This window comes from Aulonocara stuartgranti, assembly GCF_965226115.1.
Source record: "Aulonocara stuartgranti genome assembly, chromosome: 9".
In the NCBI taxonomy this organism is placed as follows: domain Eukaryota; kingdom Metazoa; phylum Chordata; class Actinopteri; order Cichliformes; family Cichlidae; genus Aulonocara; species Aulonocara stuartgranti.
In genome coordinates, this window is record NC_138960.1 from 35,499,301 (window position 1) to 35,515,227 (window position 15,927).

Consider the following 15,927-nt stretch of genomic DNA (forward strand, 5'->3'; position numbering starts at 1 on the left):
GGAAGACTCAAGCTGAACTTCTAGGAAGACCAGTATGTTACTGCTAACTTATGGGTTTAGTGGGCAAGCTGGACCATTAAGCACAGGTGGTGGTTTTGCAAACATTGTGATAAATTAGCTAACTGGCAAAGGCTACATGCTATGTGCTAACTGTAGGTGCCAGCTACAACTCAGTGGGTGACATCAGATTATAATATGAATGAAAAAGAATACATCTGTGGTTCTGTTGGGCTGGTTCAAACTTTAGCTTTGTAAGAGTTTAATACAGTAAAGCAGAAACTCCGGCACCCAGACGAGTATAACTGAACCTATCAAGAAGTATTAAGTGTTATAAAACAACAATACTTTTTTTTTCAAGAAAGGTGTAATTTAAGTCTACGAGCAAACAACAATACTAAGTGTTTCTGCCTCCTGTCACAGTTCGATCGTGCCTCTGCGTTCCCACTGAACACTTCTTCATGCTCCTACTAAAATCTGGCGTTTGAAAATTAGCATGTGAGATAGCAGAGCTTGACATGATTTTAAAATGTGTTCACTTTGACTGAAAGTTAGCTCAGCCTATCACAACGTGATGTTGACTGCTTGCTCCTCCCATCTCTTGCTCCACTTCCTTATCCAAACTTGGACTACCCGGCTCAAGTCAAGAACAAAGATGGCAGTGAAGGCGAGTGTTAGCATCATGAATGCTCATTTGGAGGCCTGGGGTGCCAAAAACGTCTAAACCTGGAGGGAGGGATTAAGACAGAACAAGTGAAAAGGTGATGGGGGATAGATGGATGTGGAGAAATAGATGGGAGGGGGTTTCCATTCCTTTTAATATGCTCACGTCCCAAAGAAGCACAGGGAGTCACTTTACCCTCGCTGTATTTTTAGCAGCCGAGAACACAGAGAGAAGCTGGGATCCATGTCACTCTTTATCTCTCTCGCTCATTAACACATGCATTCCCGTAATATCCATTTCCACTTAAAAATCCTCTGATTGATGGAAAGTTTTGGCTAGTTCGGTGTTCCTCAGGGCCTCAACGTGACTTACCAAGTCAGATCAACGTGATCCTCACTGCTCTGTAACGTCTCACAGTCTGGGTGCATTTAAACTGCAGCTATGATACTGACTAAAGAGGATTTTAGCTCCGGTCCACCTTCCGCTTTAACGCTCCCACTGCATTTTAGCTCATCTCTTTTTAGCCTCCCTCCGTCCCTCCTCTTGACTCCGATCACCCCCACCCCCCTCCCTTTCTCTCCCAGTAGGGTGGAGTCTATGAGTTGATCTGAACAGTTTCAGGGTCACCCTCCAGTCGTAGAGGGGTGATCTGGTCCTCCTGTCCTCCTGCTTTCTTTAATTTTCCTTTCTGAGGTCTTCCTTTGGATATTCCCAGTGTTTCGACGGTCATCCTCGAATTCATATCTTTGTTCTTCACATCTTTCAAATTTCACTCTTAACTGGAGTACATTTTACTGGAGTTTGCCTGTCCAAGTCATCCTCCTCTTCCTCATTACTTTGTTCCTTTTATCTCTGGATCACTGGACACAAACAGTCGATCGACCAAGCAACGAGAATATTACCAGCAACCAAGCAGCAAGAATGACCGATAAACCGGGGATGACGACTGGTGGCGGAGATGATGCGGGTAGCATCATGGCATTGCTGGAACGCGTGGCGGGCCTCATGGACAGCGTCCAGGTCACACAGCAGCGCATGGAGGAGCGTCAGCTTGAGCTGGAGAGCACGGTCAAAACCATCCAGGCAGACGTTGTCAAACTGACCAATGAGCACGCCAACACCAGCTCTACCGTCGACCGGCTGCTGGAGAAAACACGGAAGGTCAGCCGGCACATCAAGGATGTCAGGGTGCGTGTGGAGAACCAGAACATCAGGGTCAAGAAGGTGGAGGCCACTCAGGGTGACCTCCTCGCCAAGAACAAGTTCAGGGTGGTCATTTATCAGGTAAGACTCTCACGCGTTCTCTGTATCAGAAAGTTCTTGTTCTTAATATGCTTCATGGATCAAGGAATGTTGGAAACAGTCCTTCTGGACATCCAACCAAGGGATTACTGATGTAGTTCTTCTTGTTTGAAGATCAGTGGATGGTTGATTCAGTAGATCTGAAATGACAAACCCAAACAAAATCAGCAGTTGTCAACAGTCAACACCAGCAAAACCAATTCCAATAATAAAGATATAATTTGGAGCTACCAGCCCGGGGGACTGGATTAGCCTCTGTCACTGTTCTGTGTCTAAAGGTGGCCTGGTGAAATGCTCCTACCATACAGCACCAGTGCAGTTAGCATTGTTTTATCAGCACAAAGAATCCTAAATCTTAGAAAGAGGACTTTCTTTTATGTCTTTATTAAGAAGCCAGAGTAATGGATTGGCTCACTTTGGGGTTCTGTGGGGTTTGAGCCTCTGCATCATTATTTTTTTTAGTCCACAGTAATCCTGGCAGCCGGTTTCATCAGGGGACAAACTGAACTTTTGGACTGTAGAAGTTAATAAGGCCAGCTGGTGTTTGACGAAAGACGACTGTAAAGGTGGATCCAGCTGGTTTATGTCTAAAATAGGCATTCGCTCACCTCCAGGTCTTTAATTCCAAGAAAAGTCAGAGGATGTTTTTATGAAGTACACAAACTGCTGATGGGCGGTGGTCACTGATGTTAAACTCAAAGTGAGCTGCAGTTGTGATCTTTACTGGAGTTTAACATGACTGTTGTGTTCTTTGAGAGCATGTTTGTGACCACCTCGTTTTGTTTTTATGTCACTGTTGATTCACATCTGAGTTATTTTAAGATTCACACCAGCCGATGAAAGTCTCAGTCTCAACCTCTGAGGTTTGAAATAGCAACAAGCACACCGGGATTCATTTTACTTCTTTGGCCTTCACAGTTAGCAGCTGGCAGCATGACAGTGACGCGGTTATTTTAGCCCTGGATAAGCTTCAGTGTGCTGAAAGGTTACCGCACAGACCTGAAGCTCACAGCGAGTCATGTACTTTAGAAAACTAAAGTAAAAGAGGACTGATTTCAGATTTGTATGCAGCTCACGTATTATTGATTTCAGATTATCATTATTATTATTAACAGTTATAAAAAGATTATTATTTATCTTTTTATAACTGAGTTGGGCAAAACTTTTACACAAAGACGAGCTGTTAAACCAGCAACGCTCAAAGATGCACACACATTTGTGAATTTTATGCAATAAAGAGACACTGATGCTTCGTTACACAATGAAACCTAATTCATCAAAGAGCATTGCTTTTAGTTCACTGTGTGAAGAATCAGCTGATTTAAGCACTTGTTAAACATTAAAACATTCACTTTAAGTGACGCAGTGAATTCAGCATTCAAGTTAGCATGTAAGCTAGTGCGGTGACTGCAGGGCGTGGTTCTGTTACTGCGTCAGGTTGCAGTCCCGTCAGTGAGGCCACACAGAAATGCAAACATCACGCCGTGTGGGATGGAAGCAGAAATAGGAAAGACTTCCATGCTTGTTTACGTTTTGTGAATTTTCACATTAACTCGAGTTTTTAGATCCTGTGATGCTACGTTCTCGGTTCTTAGACGAACGCTGATGTTTGGTGGTTGTGCTCATCCTGAAGCTCTCAGAGACTTAATGAGTGACGATCACACTCTGACTAAATAAACGACACTGTGACTGTGGAGTTCCCTCTCATGTAGAGCTGTGACTTTTACACAGCAGGCAGTCACATCCACCAAGGCCTCTTTAGGAAACACCTCCCAGCTGCTTCTTTTCCACAGCAGTAAGAAGAAAATGAAGCGTGTTGAGCTCACAGAGCTGCTGTACTGTAAGTGACTGAGCCAGCTGACTGCTGACAAACCAGGTTATTCTGAGTCTGCAGCTCCTCCATCTCCTAATATAGTTGTCTGCCCTCCCTCGTTCTCTCTCTGGCTATGAACCATTTCATTAGCTGCTGCCTGCTCCCAGTTAGACTGATGGAGGAAATCCTCCCAGTGGAAGCAAAAGCTGTGGGGACTCAGCACACAACCCATGTCAGGAGGTCAGATGGGCTCATAGCCTTCAACCCTCCATATTTGGCCCTTACTCCTGCAGTCTGGCAGAGCAGAGAGGTCCCAGAGTTTCCTTTTTTTAACCACAAAGAATGAGTCAAATGGTTAAACTGTTTGCTGTTGGACGAGTCCATCCAGCTCGGGTTTCAGTCCTGGTCTCAGCTCAGGAAAGATGACCTCAGAAAGCTGCACACAGTCACTGCTGTGTGTTCAGCATCAAACAGCCTCACAGTCTGTTTGTGCACAGATGAACCCGACGACAGCAGGATGATCAGAGCGATTTAGAGGCTGAGTTTTTACCGTTCATTAGCTGCTTCCTGCTGTGAAGCTCAGCTCTGAGTGTGCTGTGTTCATCAGAGCTGTGGAAATGTCAGCTCAAACATATCAGGTGTCACATCTGTGATGCTTCTGTTAGCATGCTAACTACAAGTTAAGTAACAGGTTCATTTGGGTTTAACTGCAGGATTATTCACATTATTCAGACAAATAAGTCGAAGATGTCTGAGCAGTTTGGGAACAGAAACATTAAAAAATGTCGTGAAAAACATTTTTTACAACATCAAACAGACTGATGAGGAATAAACAGTGTGACGGCAATAACAGTGTTCGTGTAACTGATTAAAGTCGACCAAATGTAAAAGCTGAATATAAAAAGAGTTTTCAGAATCTGAACATTTTGTAACATCAGTTCAGCTTTGATGTTTGTTTTTAAACCCTCCATAAGTAATCAGATTGGATTCCATGTTTCATGGATCATGTTGCTCATTAGATTCATTTCCATGTGATCTGCATTCAGTGAACGCGACATTTCAAAGTAACTTGAGCCCAACGTTTATGGATCCCATCGTCAAAGTATGAACTTCAGCTTCCTGAGACGACAGGATGGCGGCTCGGATTTCCTGATCGGCTCTTTTCCGCTCTGGTGTCCAAACTGCTGCACATGATGCTCACAGCACATCTACATCACTACAGATCAACATTATAAACAGTCTCATCTGGACTGTTTTCATTGAGTTGATTGAACTGGAGGCTGGTTTAAGCAGCACACCTGCTGCTGGTGTTTGCTATGTGGGGTCAGACTGCAGGCTTACTGGGCAGCTCCCAGTATGAATGAGTGGGACTGTGGAGCTGTAGCTTCACTCTCTGCTTTTCTGCGTAACCTGATCTCAGAGTTACAGACAGATGCACGGCGTGACGCAGCCTGGAGCTGAAAGCGATCCCGTGTTGCTCTGCGCTGCTAGCAGATATTAGCTTCCTGCAGGCGCGCGCTGAGCTGCAGAAACAGGTGCTGCAGGTTATTTCTGGATGCAGGATCACGGCCCAGCACAAGTCTGCATGACACACTTCATACAAAGACACAATTACATCTGACATCACTGCTGAACTTTGTCCACCAAAAGACATGGACCATTGAATCGGTTTGTTTTCAAGCTTGTTCTTTGCTCTCTCTCTCACTCTCTCTCTCTGTTTCTCAGGGTGACCAGGAGGTGAAATCTGTCGCCCCGGGAAACGAGCCAGAGGAGCCCAGCAGCAGCGGCGGGGCCCGGGCCAGTGCCGAGGTGGAGCCCGACAAGTTCGAGCTCCCTCCAGAGTCGGACGAGGAGTACATGGTGGTGGAGGAGGCCGACTCCTCGGCAGCCAGCCGCATAAAGAAGACGGGGCTGACGCGCATCGAGAGCTTCAAAGCCACCTTCTCCAAGGAGAACATGAGCAAGACCCGCGAGAACCTGGGCACCAAGGTGAACAAACTCGGCGAGCGCATCGTGACGGCCGAGAGGCGCGAGAAGATCCGCCAGTCCGGCGAAAGGCTGAAGCAATCGGGAGAGAAGCTGAAGGACACCATCACCAAGAGTGTCCCAGCCAAGCTCAACCTGAAGAAGGAGAGGACTGTGGCAGAGGGCCAGGAGGGAGCCGAGGGCGTCACGGAAGGAGCTCTGCCCGTCCCTCCTCCCAAGGGCCGCAAGACCAGCCCTCACGCTGCCAGGCCGGCCGAAGACGAGGGCAGAGCGGAGGGATCTGAGGTGCCGATGTACGACATGAAGCAGCTGTCCTAAAACCAGACCTGCGCCCTTTCTTTGGACTTCTGAGACACACTGAGAGAAAGGTTTTTGGGTAGCTGTACAAGAATAAATGATTCATTAAAAAATAAAATAAAGATTATTTTGTGTTGAACACTTGAAGGAAGCGAGCAGAGAACAGATCCAATCAGACTGAACATCAAACCCGGCTCCTGAGAGCAAGTGTGCTTCCGGACATTTACCATCAAATCCCGAGTGAAGTTATTTTTCGGTCTCGTGTTCAATAAACAGTGAGCTGGGAAAACTGAAGAACAGACTTCAGACGTTCCCTGCAGAGTTTCTGCTGCTCGGTCGTCTGCATGTTGCTGAGACTGAGCTGATGATGAAGCTGTGATGCAGGGCTCTAGAGTGCGACCAATTTGGTCGCAAATGCGACCAAATTTTTCAGTGGTGCGACTAAAAATAAATATTTGGTCGCACAGGTGCGACCAACTGTTCCGGTAACAAAAAAAAATCTCTGTAACTCTCCGTGTGGTCAACAACAGACACACATTATGCCCCTATCGTGGACTAAACCAATCAGAGATAGTCAGGGGCGGGACCTCTCTGATTGGCCGTGGTCCAGTTGAAAGTGCAGGTGGAAGAGAGAGGTGAGTAGCTTGAATAAAGCGATATCAATTCATTAACGGATTCCACACAAAGACCTAAACACGGAGCGGACCCAACACATCAGAATCAGCTTCGTCTTTCTCGGCTTTCTCACCCGACGGCCTGAACACGGACACGCTGTCGGAGCTTAGCGATTCTTCGGGTCCGCGCTGTGTTTACGTCTTTTTGCGCTGATTCTGAGCTGCAGGTTTTGTCTCTCCAACCAAAATTCACTGAGCCTGCAGCAAAAGAAGCAGCAAACTGCGCTTCACATTTGATCAATGTCGTCATGAATTCCCTCTGACTTTTGCTGTTTTGCTTCCACCACGATAAAAATCACACTTCCTGCACAGCTCTCTCTCTCTCTGTACTTCAGGAACAGTTTCCCGTCTCAAATCTGTTTTCTGCATTATTCATTCGCTTATTACCCACCAGTCTAGCGTTGTTTACAGCGCTTTTTCTTTTTTCACTTAAATGACCTCGGACAAGAAAGCCTAATTTCTGCTGTTCAATACTGAAGAAATTTAAATTTCTTAAAATTATGCAAAATTGCAGAATATTTTTAAGGTTATCTGCTATAAAAAGCCAGACCAGGAAAATCTCCTTCATGTTTTCCTGTGTTTTATTCTCAGTTACTTTCACACAAAGGCATCTGCTGTGATTTTCACAATTCTGATGAAGTCTCATGTGTATCAGTACTGATAAATGATCAGAATTATAATATTTCTGACTGTCTGAGGCTAAATTGAATCAAATCAGGACTTTGAGAACCGGAATTGAATGGATTATAGAAATCAGTGATGATACTCAGCCCTAGTGAGCAGCCTAGGCCTGAGAGAAGTGGATGTACTGTAGCTGTGGGTAATAAGAAAAGATGAAAAGAACTATTGATAACTTTTTTGTTAAGTTAAGGCCTGATCTGTCTGAAATTCATAGCCAGTGCTCTGACACGGTGCCATCAATATTTGAATGCTGAAAAAGCACAGTGTATCCAGAAAACACATTATATGCTGCAGTAAATGCACTGCCCAAGTGTCCCCTCTCCCCACGGCCTTTCAGCAGCAGACAGCAGCAAACAGGTCGTCAGAGGAGGCCAAGATGATGATTAAGTTTTTAACATTTTCTACAATATTGACAAAGCACTTTAAGCACAAGTTTGTTAGTTAATAATTTAGAAATTAATATTGTCTGTATGGACTTCCCCCCCCCAAAGAAAGTGCACATGTAAAACTGCGGTGTTAAGCGATGCGGTTGAAAAATTTGAGTGTGCCTAACTTTTGTGCCGGTACGCCTAAATTTTTAAAGTTAGGTGTACCGGTGCGCCCATGTCAAAAAGTTAGTCTAGAGCCCTGTGATGGGTTTATGGCACGTTTGGTTGTGGAGAAGAGTTTTGCTGTCGGTGCAGGTGAAATGATCAGAGGTTACAGCCTCTGGTTAAAGTGGAGGCAGCGATCAGGACGGCTGAGCAGCAGAGGTCTCGAGGGTCCTAAAGTGTAAAAGCATCAGTAACACAAAGATCACAGAATGGGATCATCCACACAACACTAACATCTAAATCCACGGCAGGAACTCTTCCAGTGTCCTGAAAAATCTGCGATGCTGAGATTAAAATCTGTCTGCTCATCTTAATGCAACATTTACTAAAGTCTGGTAGAAGTTTTACTGATTTCCAGTCACTTAGCAGACGTGTGGATAGGTGGTGGGTTGTAGAGCAGACTGAAAGCTTTAAGTTCATCCTCTGATTGAAAACAGATACAGGAAGTATAATGCTGGTGTAAGACAGGAAACAGCAACACGGCAGCCATCTTTTTCCTCCCATGATGACCAGTGTCCCAGCAGAAGCTGGGGTTTGTTAGATCCTGTTGGATCCAGAGGAAACAGGCTGAAAGAGTCGATCGGGGGGATCCTGGTTTTATTATGTGCTCGTTATGATTGAAGCTCTGGTTGTGTGTTAGAGACAGAACCTGCAGATTCCTCCACTCTGCCTCCTCCTCTGCAGGAATCAGCCTCTTGGCTGGTTTTATTCACCAACGTGAATAAAAGCATCAAACTAATCCAAGTTCATTGTGAAAAGCCTGAAAATGGAGGAATAAATCTGTCAGTTACCGTATAAAGTTTGAGTTTGTCAGTGTTTTACACGGAGACGCTCGTCAGATGTTGAATGTTTAGCATGAATGTTCCACATCTGGAGAAACCTTCAAGATTAAAGCCAGTGAAAAGTGAAGAGTTTCTGCAGCAGCCGCACTTCCTGCAAATCTGTTCTTTCAAAATAAAGTGAAGAATCTAAAATTATATTCACGACAGGTTTAAAGGTGGTCACATGGTTTTAGTGGAATGCCTACGTGGGCGCGTCCGAGTGATTTTGACTCAGATTCGTGCAGCGTGGAGCAGTAAACACTTGTTTATGTTCATCTGGACTCATGAATGATTCCAGTTAGCACATTTCCAGCCAATGAAACGTAACTACAGATGAAGACAAACACATTTAAGCTGCCTGACTCTCGAGTGCGGCTGCATGCTCCCATTTTCAGTCTGTTTTAGTTTTCAGTTTAGAGGAACGCTGCAAACTCACACAAACTTCTTTCTTGTGAGGTTTTGTTGGCAGACTGATAAAAGCAGCAGCAGCTGGTGTTTGATGAGCAGACGTGTGTTTCCTGTTCTGTAATAATCAGCTTGTTACCATCACATAATGAACTCAGCCGTGACCAATGAGGCCGTCCTTGTGCGGTTCTCTGGCGCTGATTCTGACTGTGACCTTCACCTCTGCAGGGTCGCCTCTGCTCGTGGCTGAGCTCGTCAAAATAAAAGCTTCTTCATTTCTGTTGGTGAAGAGGAGTCTGCTCTTCTTCACCAACAGGAAGTGAAACATTTCTCACTGATTCTGAAATCTTCACTTGTCTCACAAATTCACAGTAACACACACACACGGTTGTGTTTTCATATTCTTGTGGGGACATCTATTTGACATCATGCTCTCCTCAGCCTTTTACTCTAACCATTAAGACTGAATGCCTAACCCTGACCCGACTGTCCCTGACACTGAAACCACATCCTGAGTCCCAAAAATGTCTTCAAACTTGTGGGGACGGGCATGTTGGTCCCCACAAAAACATGTAAACGTGTACACCCACACACACATAGACATTAGTGACCTCACAGGTTTATGTTTGGGGCTTTTAGCATCTTTGTGTGTCGCTCAGATTTAATTCACTCTTGTTTTGAGGTTTTGTGCCTTTTTGTTTCATTCTTTGTGCGTTTATTTTCTCTTTAAGCCTTTCAGGACTCGTGCTGTCGGCTTTTTCCTGCTGTGTTATTAGTATTTTTAATTTCTAAACTTCTTCTAAAAGAAGGACCGATGGAACATTTATGTGAAAATAAAAATGATCATTTAATGTTTTTGTCAATCATTAAAAAATAAATCCTGGTCTTTCATTTTGCTGCTGCGTTGTTCAAAGAAACACATATTTTCCTGTTTCTTTCTGTTTGTGCGTTTTGCCTGTTTAGCGCTGCTGAGCAGGAAAACCCAGACGAACAAAAACCTCTTTTAAGTAAATATTTGAGTCACTTTGGGTCTGAACTGTAAAAAACTGCAGACTGAAACAGATTTGAAGGCATCACAGGAACAGCATCACATTCAAAACATGAAAGAAAGGACTTTTATTTTGAAACACTCAGGAAATGACAGAGGGAAAGTTTTTTAATTAAAGAAAATTATTATTTTATGCATTAAGTTCGACAATCACCAGAACTGAGATGATCCTCACATCAGCTTTACTGTGTGAGGTCACATACAAAATCATTAATGTTACTATTATTATTATTATTATTATTATTATTATTATTATTATTATTAGAGACTTGCAGGGAGAAGCGGTGGAAACATTTTGATTTTCATAAATTTAACAGACTAAAAACCTACAAACATGTTTGGTGCTGAAGAAAAATGGAAACTATCAGAACATCAGAATAAAAAAGCTCAAACTGAAACTGTGGGGAGGTCTGAGTGAGACGCAGCAGAGCCCCACGGTCAGTGTCTGTCCGTGTCTGTGGAACAACAACGTTTGGATCACTTGCAGTCGCAGAGCAGCGCGGCGCCTCGCAGCGTCCAACGCTCGGGCGGCTGCACGCTCCTCAGCTGCAGGGAGAAGATGAAGTTCAGGTCGGTGCGTCGAGGCTTCTTGTAGACGGGACACGAGTACAGGCTGACCGCCCCCCCGCCGCCAGGGGGACGCTTACTGTCGGCCATGTTGGCTGAGCTGACGGCGAAGACGTGGACCACAGGGAGGGGGGTGAAGAGGACCTGAGGGGCCGAGACAAACTTATTATTACTGAGCAAAAACAAAAATACTTTGATTTCATTTAGTTCCTAAATTTTAGTTTAGATTTAGTTTCTGAATCAATTAATAATTCATAATTTTTCATTAGATTAATCTTTTAAAAACTCTTAAAATGTTTTTATGTTAATTTACAAAAAAATACAGAAACAGTAAAACGTTGGACTTTTGAACACTGAAGTTTTTTAAAGCTTCAGTTTATTATTTTAATTTAAGTAAAAAAACACTGATTTTAAAAAGACAAACTTTGGGCGGAGCCTCAACGAGTTTGGCGCCACGTCTGTCCCATCCCGCTCCATCCAGAAAGAGGCCATAGATATAGACTCCACCCACATCTTCAGGGGGCGGAGCTGAGACGTCCTCCCTCATCATCTTGGTGACATCGTTGCTAAGGGTGACCGTGTCCAAGGCCCAGCCCCTGGACAGGTTGGAGCGTGTCGTCTCCTGGCGCATGGCGGTCAGGAAACCCTAAAGAAACAAAAAACATTCAAAGAAAACTGAAGACTTCCAAAACTCCAGATTTCCGGAACAACGAACCAACCTGCGGGTTGAAGAAGCCGGTGAGCCAGAACTGGTTGGGCCGGCCGGCGCTGATCCACGCGCTGAGCTGCTGGTTCCTCTCCAGCAGCTCGCTGAACCAGAAGCCGAGCGTGGCCGACGGCCAGCTGAGCCTCAGCCACAGGCGCGGGATCCGAGCATCGAACATGCTGTCGAGGGCGTCGCGCAGGTCTTCAGACATGATGATGGTCCCTGCAACGGCGGAAGCACGAGTCACATCGAGCGTCAGTGAACGTGTGTGTGTGTGTGTGTGTGCGCGTGTGACTGACCATCGATGGCCAGTCTGAGGTCAGTGAGCGTGCTCCGTACGCTGCTGATGACACGCTGCATTCGGTCCAACTCCTGTCGGAGGAAGATGTTCATTGGCTGAAGAGGACCCATCTTCTGGAGTTGACCTTTGACCTTCAAAACACACAGAGACGTCATGTTTCTCCAGAGGACTCATGAACGTGTTCGTGTTTGATGGTTCAGAGATGCCAGATTCTGCTGATGATTTAAAGTCTGAATTCATCTAAAAGAATCAGACGCTGACAAATCTGCTGTCTGAAATCTATTCACTCGTTTCCATCATTCACTGGGCGACGGTCGGGGTTAGCAGCCGGGCTCTAGAGTACAACCACACTGTGCTTTGTCATATTTATCTCTGCATTCTTTTTCACTTCCTGTCAAAGATCAATAATGTTAGCTTAGCATAAACATTAGAGACAGGAAACAGCTACCCTGGCTCGGTCCAAACGTACCCAAAGCTGCTCACCTGCATCTCTGACACTCGTGTATTAGCACACTGTTTGTTTGAGCTGCACAGAGCTGCGTGTGTTTCTTGAGCCTAACAAAGCTGCTTTGAACATGAGCACATTTTTGTTTTTAACTTGGCAGCTTGTTGCTTACACAGCAGCTCAGCTGTTTCCAGTATTCATGCTAAGCTAAGCTAGCTGGCGGCTGATTGGTGGGATTGTGTTCTTCGTCGAGTTTTGGGTTGGTGCTAAACAAGCACCTCATGTGGGATGTAGTCAGGTGGCAGCTTCTCCAGCATCTCATTGGCTAGTCTCTGCACGCTGGCCTCCCTGGTCTCCCCGGCCCCGCCTCCGGTGTCCTTCGGTTGGATGTTGATTATGGTGCTCAGCGTGTCATTCGCCAGGTTGGTCTGGTAGGTGATGTCAGCGTTGGGGTGGAGTCCAAACACCTGCAAACAGGAGAAATGTGACATGTGACTGGGCTAGTACTGCCTCAGTGTGGACGCGTCCCGTCTCTGAGCGTGCTCGGACCTCCGGTGAGTCGACCAGCGGCAGCCCCTCGATGTGCTGCAGGACCTCCTGGATGCTCTTGACCTTGGCAGGGATGCTGTAGCCCTTAAAGAAGCAGAAAGCTTCACTGAAGGTGCTCTCACTGAACCAGACACTCGTGAACGTGTTGAGGAGCCGTTTGTCCAAGTCATCCGTCACCCGACCGCCATACTGGACTTCACCTGGAGAGCAGACGTGAAGAAAGAGTCAGGAAGATTTCTGGATACCTGGAGGGTTTGAGGTTTCTCTCATAATCTGATGGATGAAACGTTACAGTGGAAAGAACAGAGCAGGTTTAAAGAGACTGACCGAGCATGTAGCGCAGACAGCTCCAGTTCACGCCTCTCTTCACGTCCAGGTTGTCCAGGTGGTTCTGCACAAACTGGATGCTGGAGGTAAAATCTGCCTGGTTGAACTCGTAGGGGATGTTCCAGCCGAGCGGACCGAACTTACGACGCTCCTGATGGGATAAAGAAGAAGAAGGAGAAATGATAACATCAGAATGATCTTACAGGAGCTGTTTTCCACAAAGAAATGGTGGATTTATGAATCTGATCGTGTGGGTGTTGGCAGATACCTGCACGGTGGTGTGGAGGAAGGCCACAGCGTACAGCAGAGGCTTCCACTGAGGCAGGTTGCTGATCTCTAGCTGGTCCTGAGTGACACCATTAAAAGTCCTCTTCAGACCGGCTTTCATGCCTGATGCCGACAGATAAAATAAAATAAGTGGGAAAGTGAAAGACAGCGAAGGATCAATAAAAATTCACGAGTTCATCAGGATCATGTCTCCTACCAAGAGGAGGTTCATTGGTGAACTTGATGGAGGACTGAAGGAAGGTGATGGGGAACCTGCTCACAAACACAAACACAGTCAAGCAGCTCTGCAGACACAGCTGCTGGTTTAAGCTGAGACTAAATGTGCCGTAAAGTGAACCTGCAGAGGAGCCGCCAGGACTTAAAGCAGGACCTCAGACCTCGTCATTGTTACCTGGGGTGCACGTCGGTCGTCAGCCACACTCGGAAATCTTTGTGCACGCTCTCCGGCACGGCTGATGTGACCGTCTCCAGCAGCTCATCCAGGAAGTCCAGTCCCAGGTGGCAGTTCTGGAGGAGGAGCCAGCCGCCGTCCAGCATGCTGTTGGCCAATAGCCTGCGAGCGTGAACCTCTTGGCCCTGACCCATGGAGATGGGATGGCACGGCGCCCCCTGCAGCAAAAAAAATCAAATCTAGGCTTTAACAAAATAAATCAGTATTTTTCCTTAATTTGCTTTTGCTCCTGTACTTTCAGCAATTTTTCTATAAATACACAAAAATTATTTCTGTATTTTCTTGTGTACCCCGGTCATCTGCACTCTTTAGGTTTAAAGTAAATATCCGATCACTTGCTTAAATAGGATTTATGACTATATTATTCGTACTTAGTATTAATTATTTCGGTAGTTTCCGATGTTTTTCCTTTTTATTACATCATCGTTCACCTCCGCCCTTTCACTACTCGCCCTCACCTTATTCTTGGCTAATCTCTCGATGTTCTCAGTCGGGTCGGAGCCCATCGACAGCAGACACACCATCGGCGTTCGGTTGTTGCTCTCTGCCAACATGGTGTCCAAGTCCAGGACCGTGCCTTCGGCGTACTGTTGGCCCAGAGAATCTGAGATGTAGCGCCGCGCCTGCAACCATCAGCTGTTAGCCTCCACATTAACCAGTCTGCTCTGTCAGATCAAATCAGCAGTCAGACCTGAGCGATGGTCCGGTCGGGGCACCAGCTCCGGATGAGCAGAAGCTTCCGGAAGGTGTCGAGCTTCTCCTCGTAGCCATCGGGCAGCGGGGCGTCTTCTGGCGCTGGATGGTCGAACCACGCTTTCCAGGCGCGCTCGTTCTGGTTCACCTGGTTCAGAATCTGGAAGAACGCAGGCAGGCTGGACAGCTGCACCAGGTTCAGCCAGGTCTGGTCCAGGATCCAGCGCCGTGGCTTCGATTCTACAGAGTTCAGGTCCAGAGAGGCTCCACCTACACCGAGAGAGAAACCACTTTCACTCTCAAAGGACTCTGGAGGATGCAGGAGAAGAAAGGAGGAGGAGAAGGTAACCTTTGATGAAGGTGAGCACCTCCACGTGCGAGATGATTCGGGCCTGCAGGTCAATCTTTAGAGCCAACAGCAGAGTGAAGAGCAGCTTGTGTTCCTCGTACAGACCTCTGGCTGTGTAACGGTACACCTGAGGGACAGACAAACATCCTGAACCTCCACTCGAGTGCACGTTACAGGAAAGAAAGGACAGCCCTGAGGTGTGCGCTGATGAGGAGCACCTGGTAAGTGAGGAAGCTGATGATGTTGCTAATGCGTTTGGAGGTGACCTGCGACCTGGCCGAGTTCTGCATGGACGAATCAAAAAGCCCGAGGAACTGCCACAGCGACGTCTGGTACATGACGTTCACCAGCGACATCTCCACAATCAGGAAGTAGAGGATGCTCCCCCTGGTGGCCACTGGCCGGTACTCCTCCCTGGCCTGGTTAATCTTCACCTCTGTCTCCGCGGCAACCGTCAGCTTCTCACTTACCTGGAAGATAAAAGGACTCAGACAGGACCTACAGCTGTGGGATACTTTTTGTCTGTGATTTGAACCGGGGGAACAAATCGTGGCAGGATCAGCCTGATGTTATTTGTATCTCACTGTAACTTTACTGTATAAAGAGCAAACATCTCCAACATGTCAGGAGTAGTTAGTCATTACAACAAGTGTTTGTGAACTAAAGATCAAGAATGTGGGATCCTGTTCGTCCGTGATTTGAAGAGCCCAGCGCTGCTCCCACTTTTTTTAAATTCATTTATTTTATTTATAAAATTTATTTAATTTTATTCATACTGTGCCCCCCCGCAAGGGCTCTGCGCCTCCCCTAGGGGGCGCCCCCCCCCCCATTTTGTGACCCTTACAGCGGATTTATTCTTCACATTCCAGCTGCAGACTTTTATCCTTGGACGTTAATAGAGTGCAGCTGATGATTTTTAAATGTTTTCCTCGATGAACATTACAAACATGCATCAGACAATAACTTTTAT

The 15,927-nt window shown here is 46.2% G+C and overlaps 2 protein-coding genes across 2 annotated transcripts in view; one reads left to right on the forward strand and one right to left on the reverse strand.

Moving 5' to 3' along the window:
* Window positions 1-1,260: 1,260 nt before the first annotated feature.
* On the forward strand, window positions 1,261-7,426 carry cavin4b (caveolae associated protein 4b). The gene is made up of 2 exons (XM_082546835.1): window positions 1,261-1,945; window positions 5,502-7,426. The coding sequence occupies exons 1-2, from the start codon at window positions 1,583-1,585 to the stop codon at window positions 6,078-6,080; spliced, it is 942 nt and encodes a 313-aa protein (XP_082402961.1). The 5' UTR covers window positions 1,261-1,582; the 3' UTR covers window positions 6,081-7,426.
* A 3,116-nt stretch (window positions 7,427-10,542) lies between these two features.
* dnah5l (dynein, axonemal, heavy chain 5 like) overlaps window positions 10,543-15,927 on the reverse strand; it is a 59,928-nt gene continuing 54,543 nt past the window's right edge. The window contains exons 85-98 of the mRNA XM_082546868.1: window positions 15,176-15,427; window positions 14,958-15,084; window positions 14,607-14,878; window positions 14,374-14,538; window positions 13,856-14,073; window positions 13,661-13,716; window positions 13,445-13,566; window positions 13,177-13,327; window positions 12,850-13,049; window positions 12,579-12,767; window positions 11,854-11,986; window positions 11,568-11,776; window positions 11,273-11,494; window positions 10,543-10,992 (exon numbers count right to left, since the gene is read on the reverse strand). Coding sequence (XP_082402994.1) covers window positions 10,759-10,992; window positions 11,273-11,494; window positions 11,568-11,776; window positions 11,854-11,986; window positions 12,579-12,767; window positions 12,850-13,049; window positions 13,177-13,327; window positions 13,445-13,566; window positions 13,661-13,716; window positions 13,856-14,073; window positions 14,374-14,538; window positions 14,607-14,878; window positions 14,958-15,084; window positions 15,176-15,427 — 2,550 coding nt within the window. The 3' untranslated portion in view covers window positions 10,543-10,758. The remainder of the gene's footprint in view (window positions 10,993-11,272; window positions 11,495-11,567; window positions 11,777-11,853; window positions 11,987-12,578; window positions 12,768-12,849; window positions 13,050-13,176; window positions 13,328-13,444; window positions 13,567-13,660; window positions 13,717-13,855; window positions 14,074-14,373; window positions 14,539-14,606; window positions 14,879-14,957; window positions 15,085-15,175; window positions 15,428-15,927) is intronic.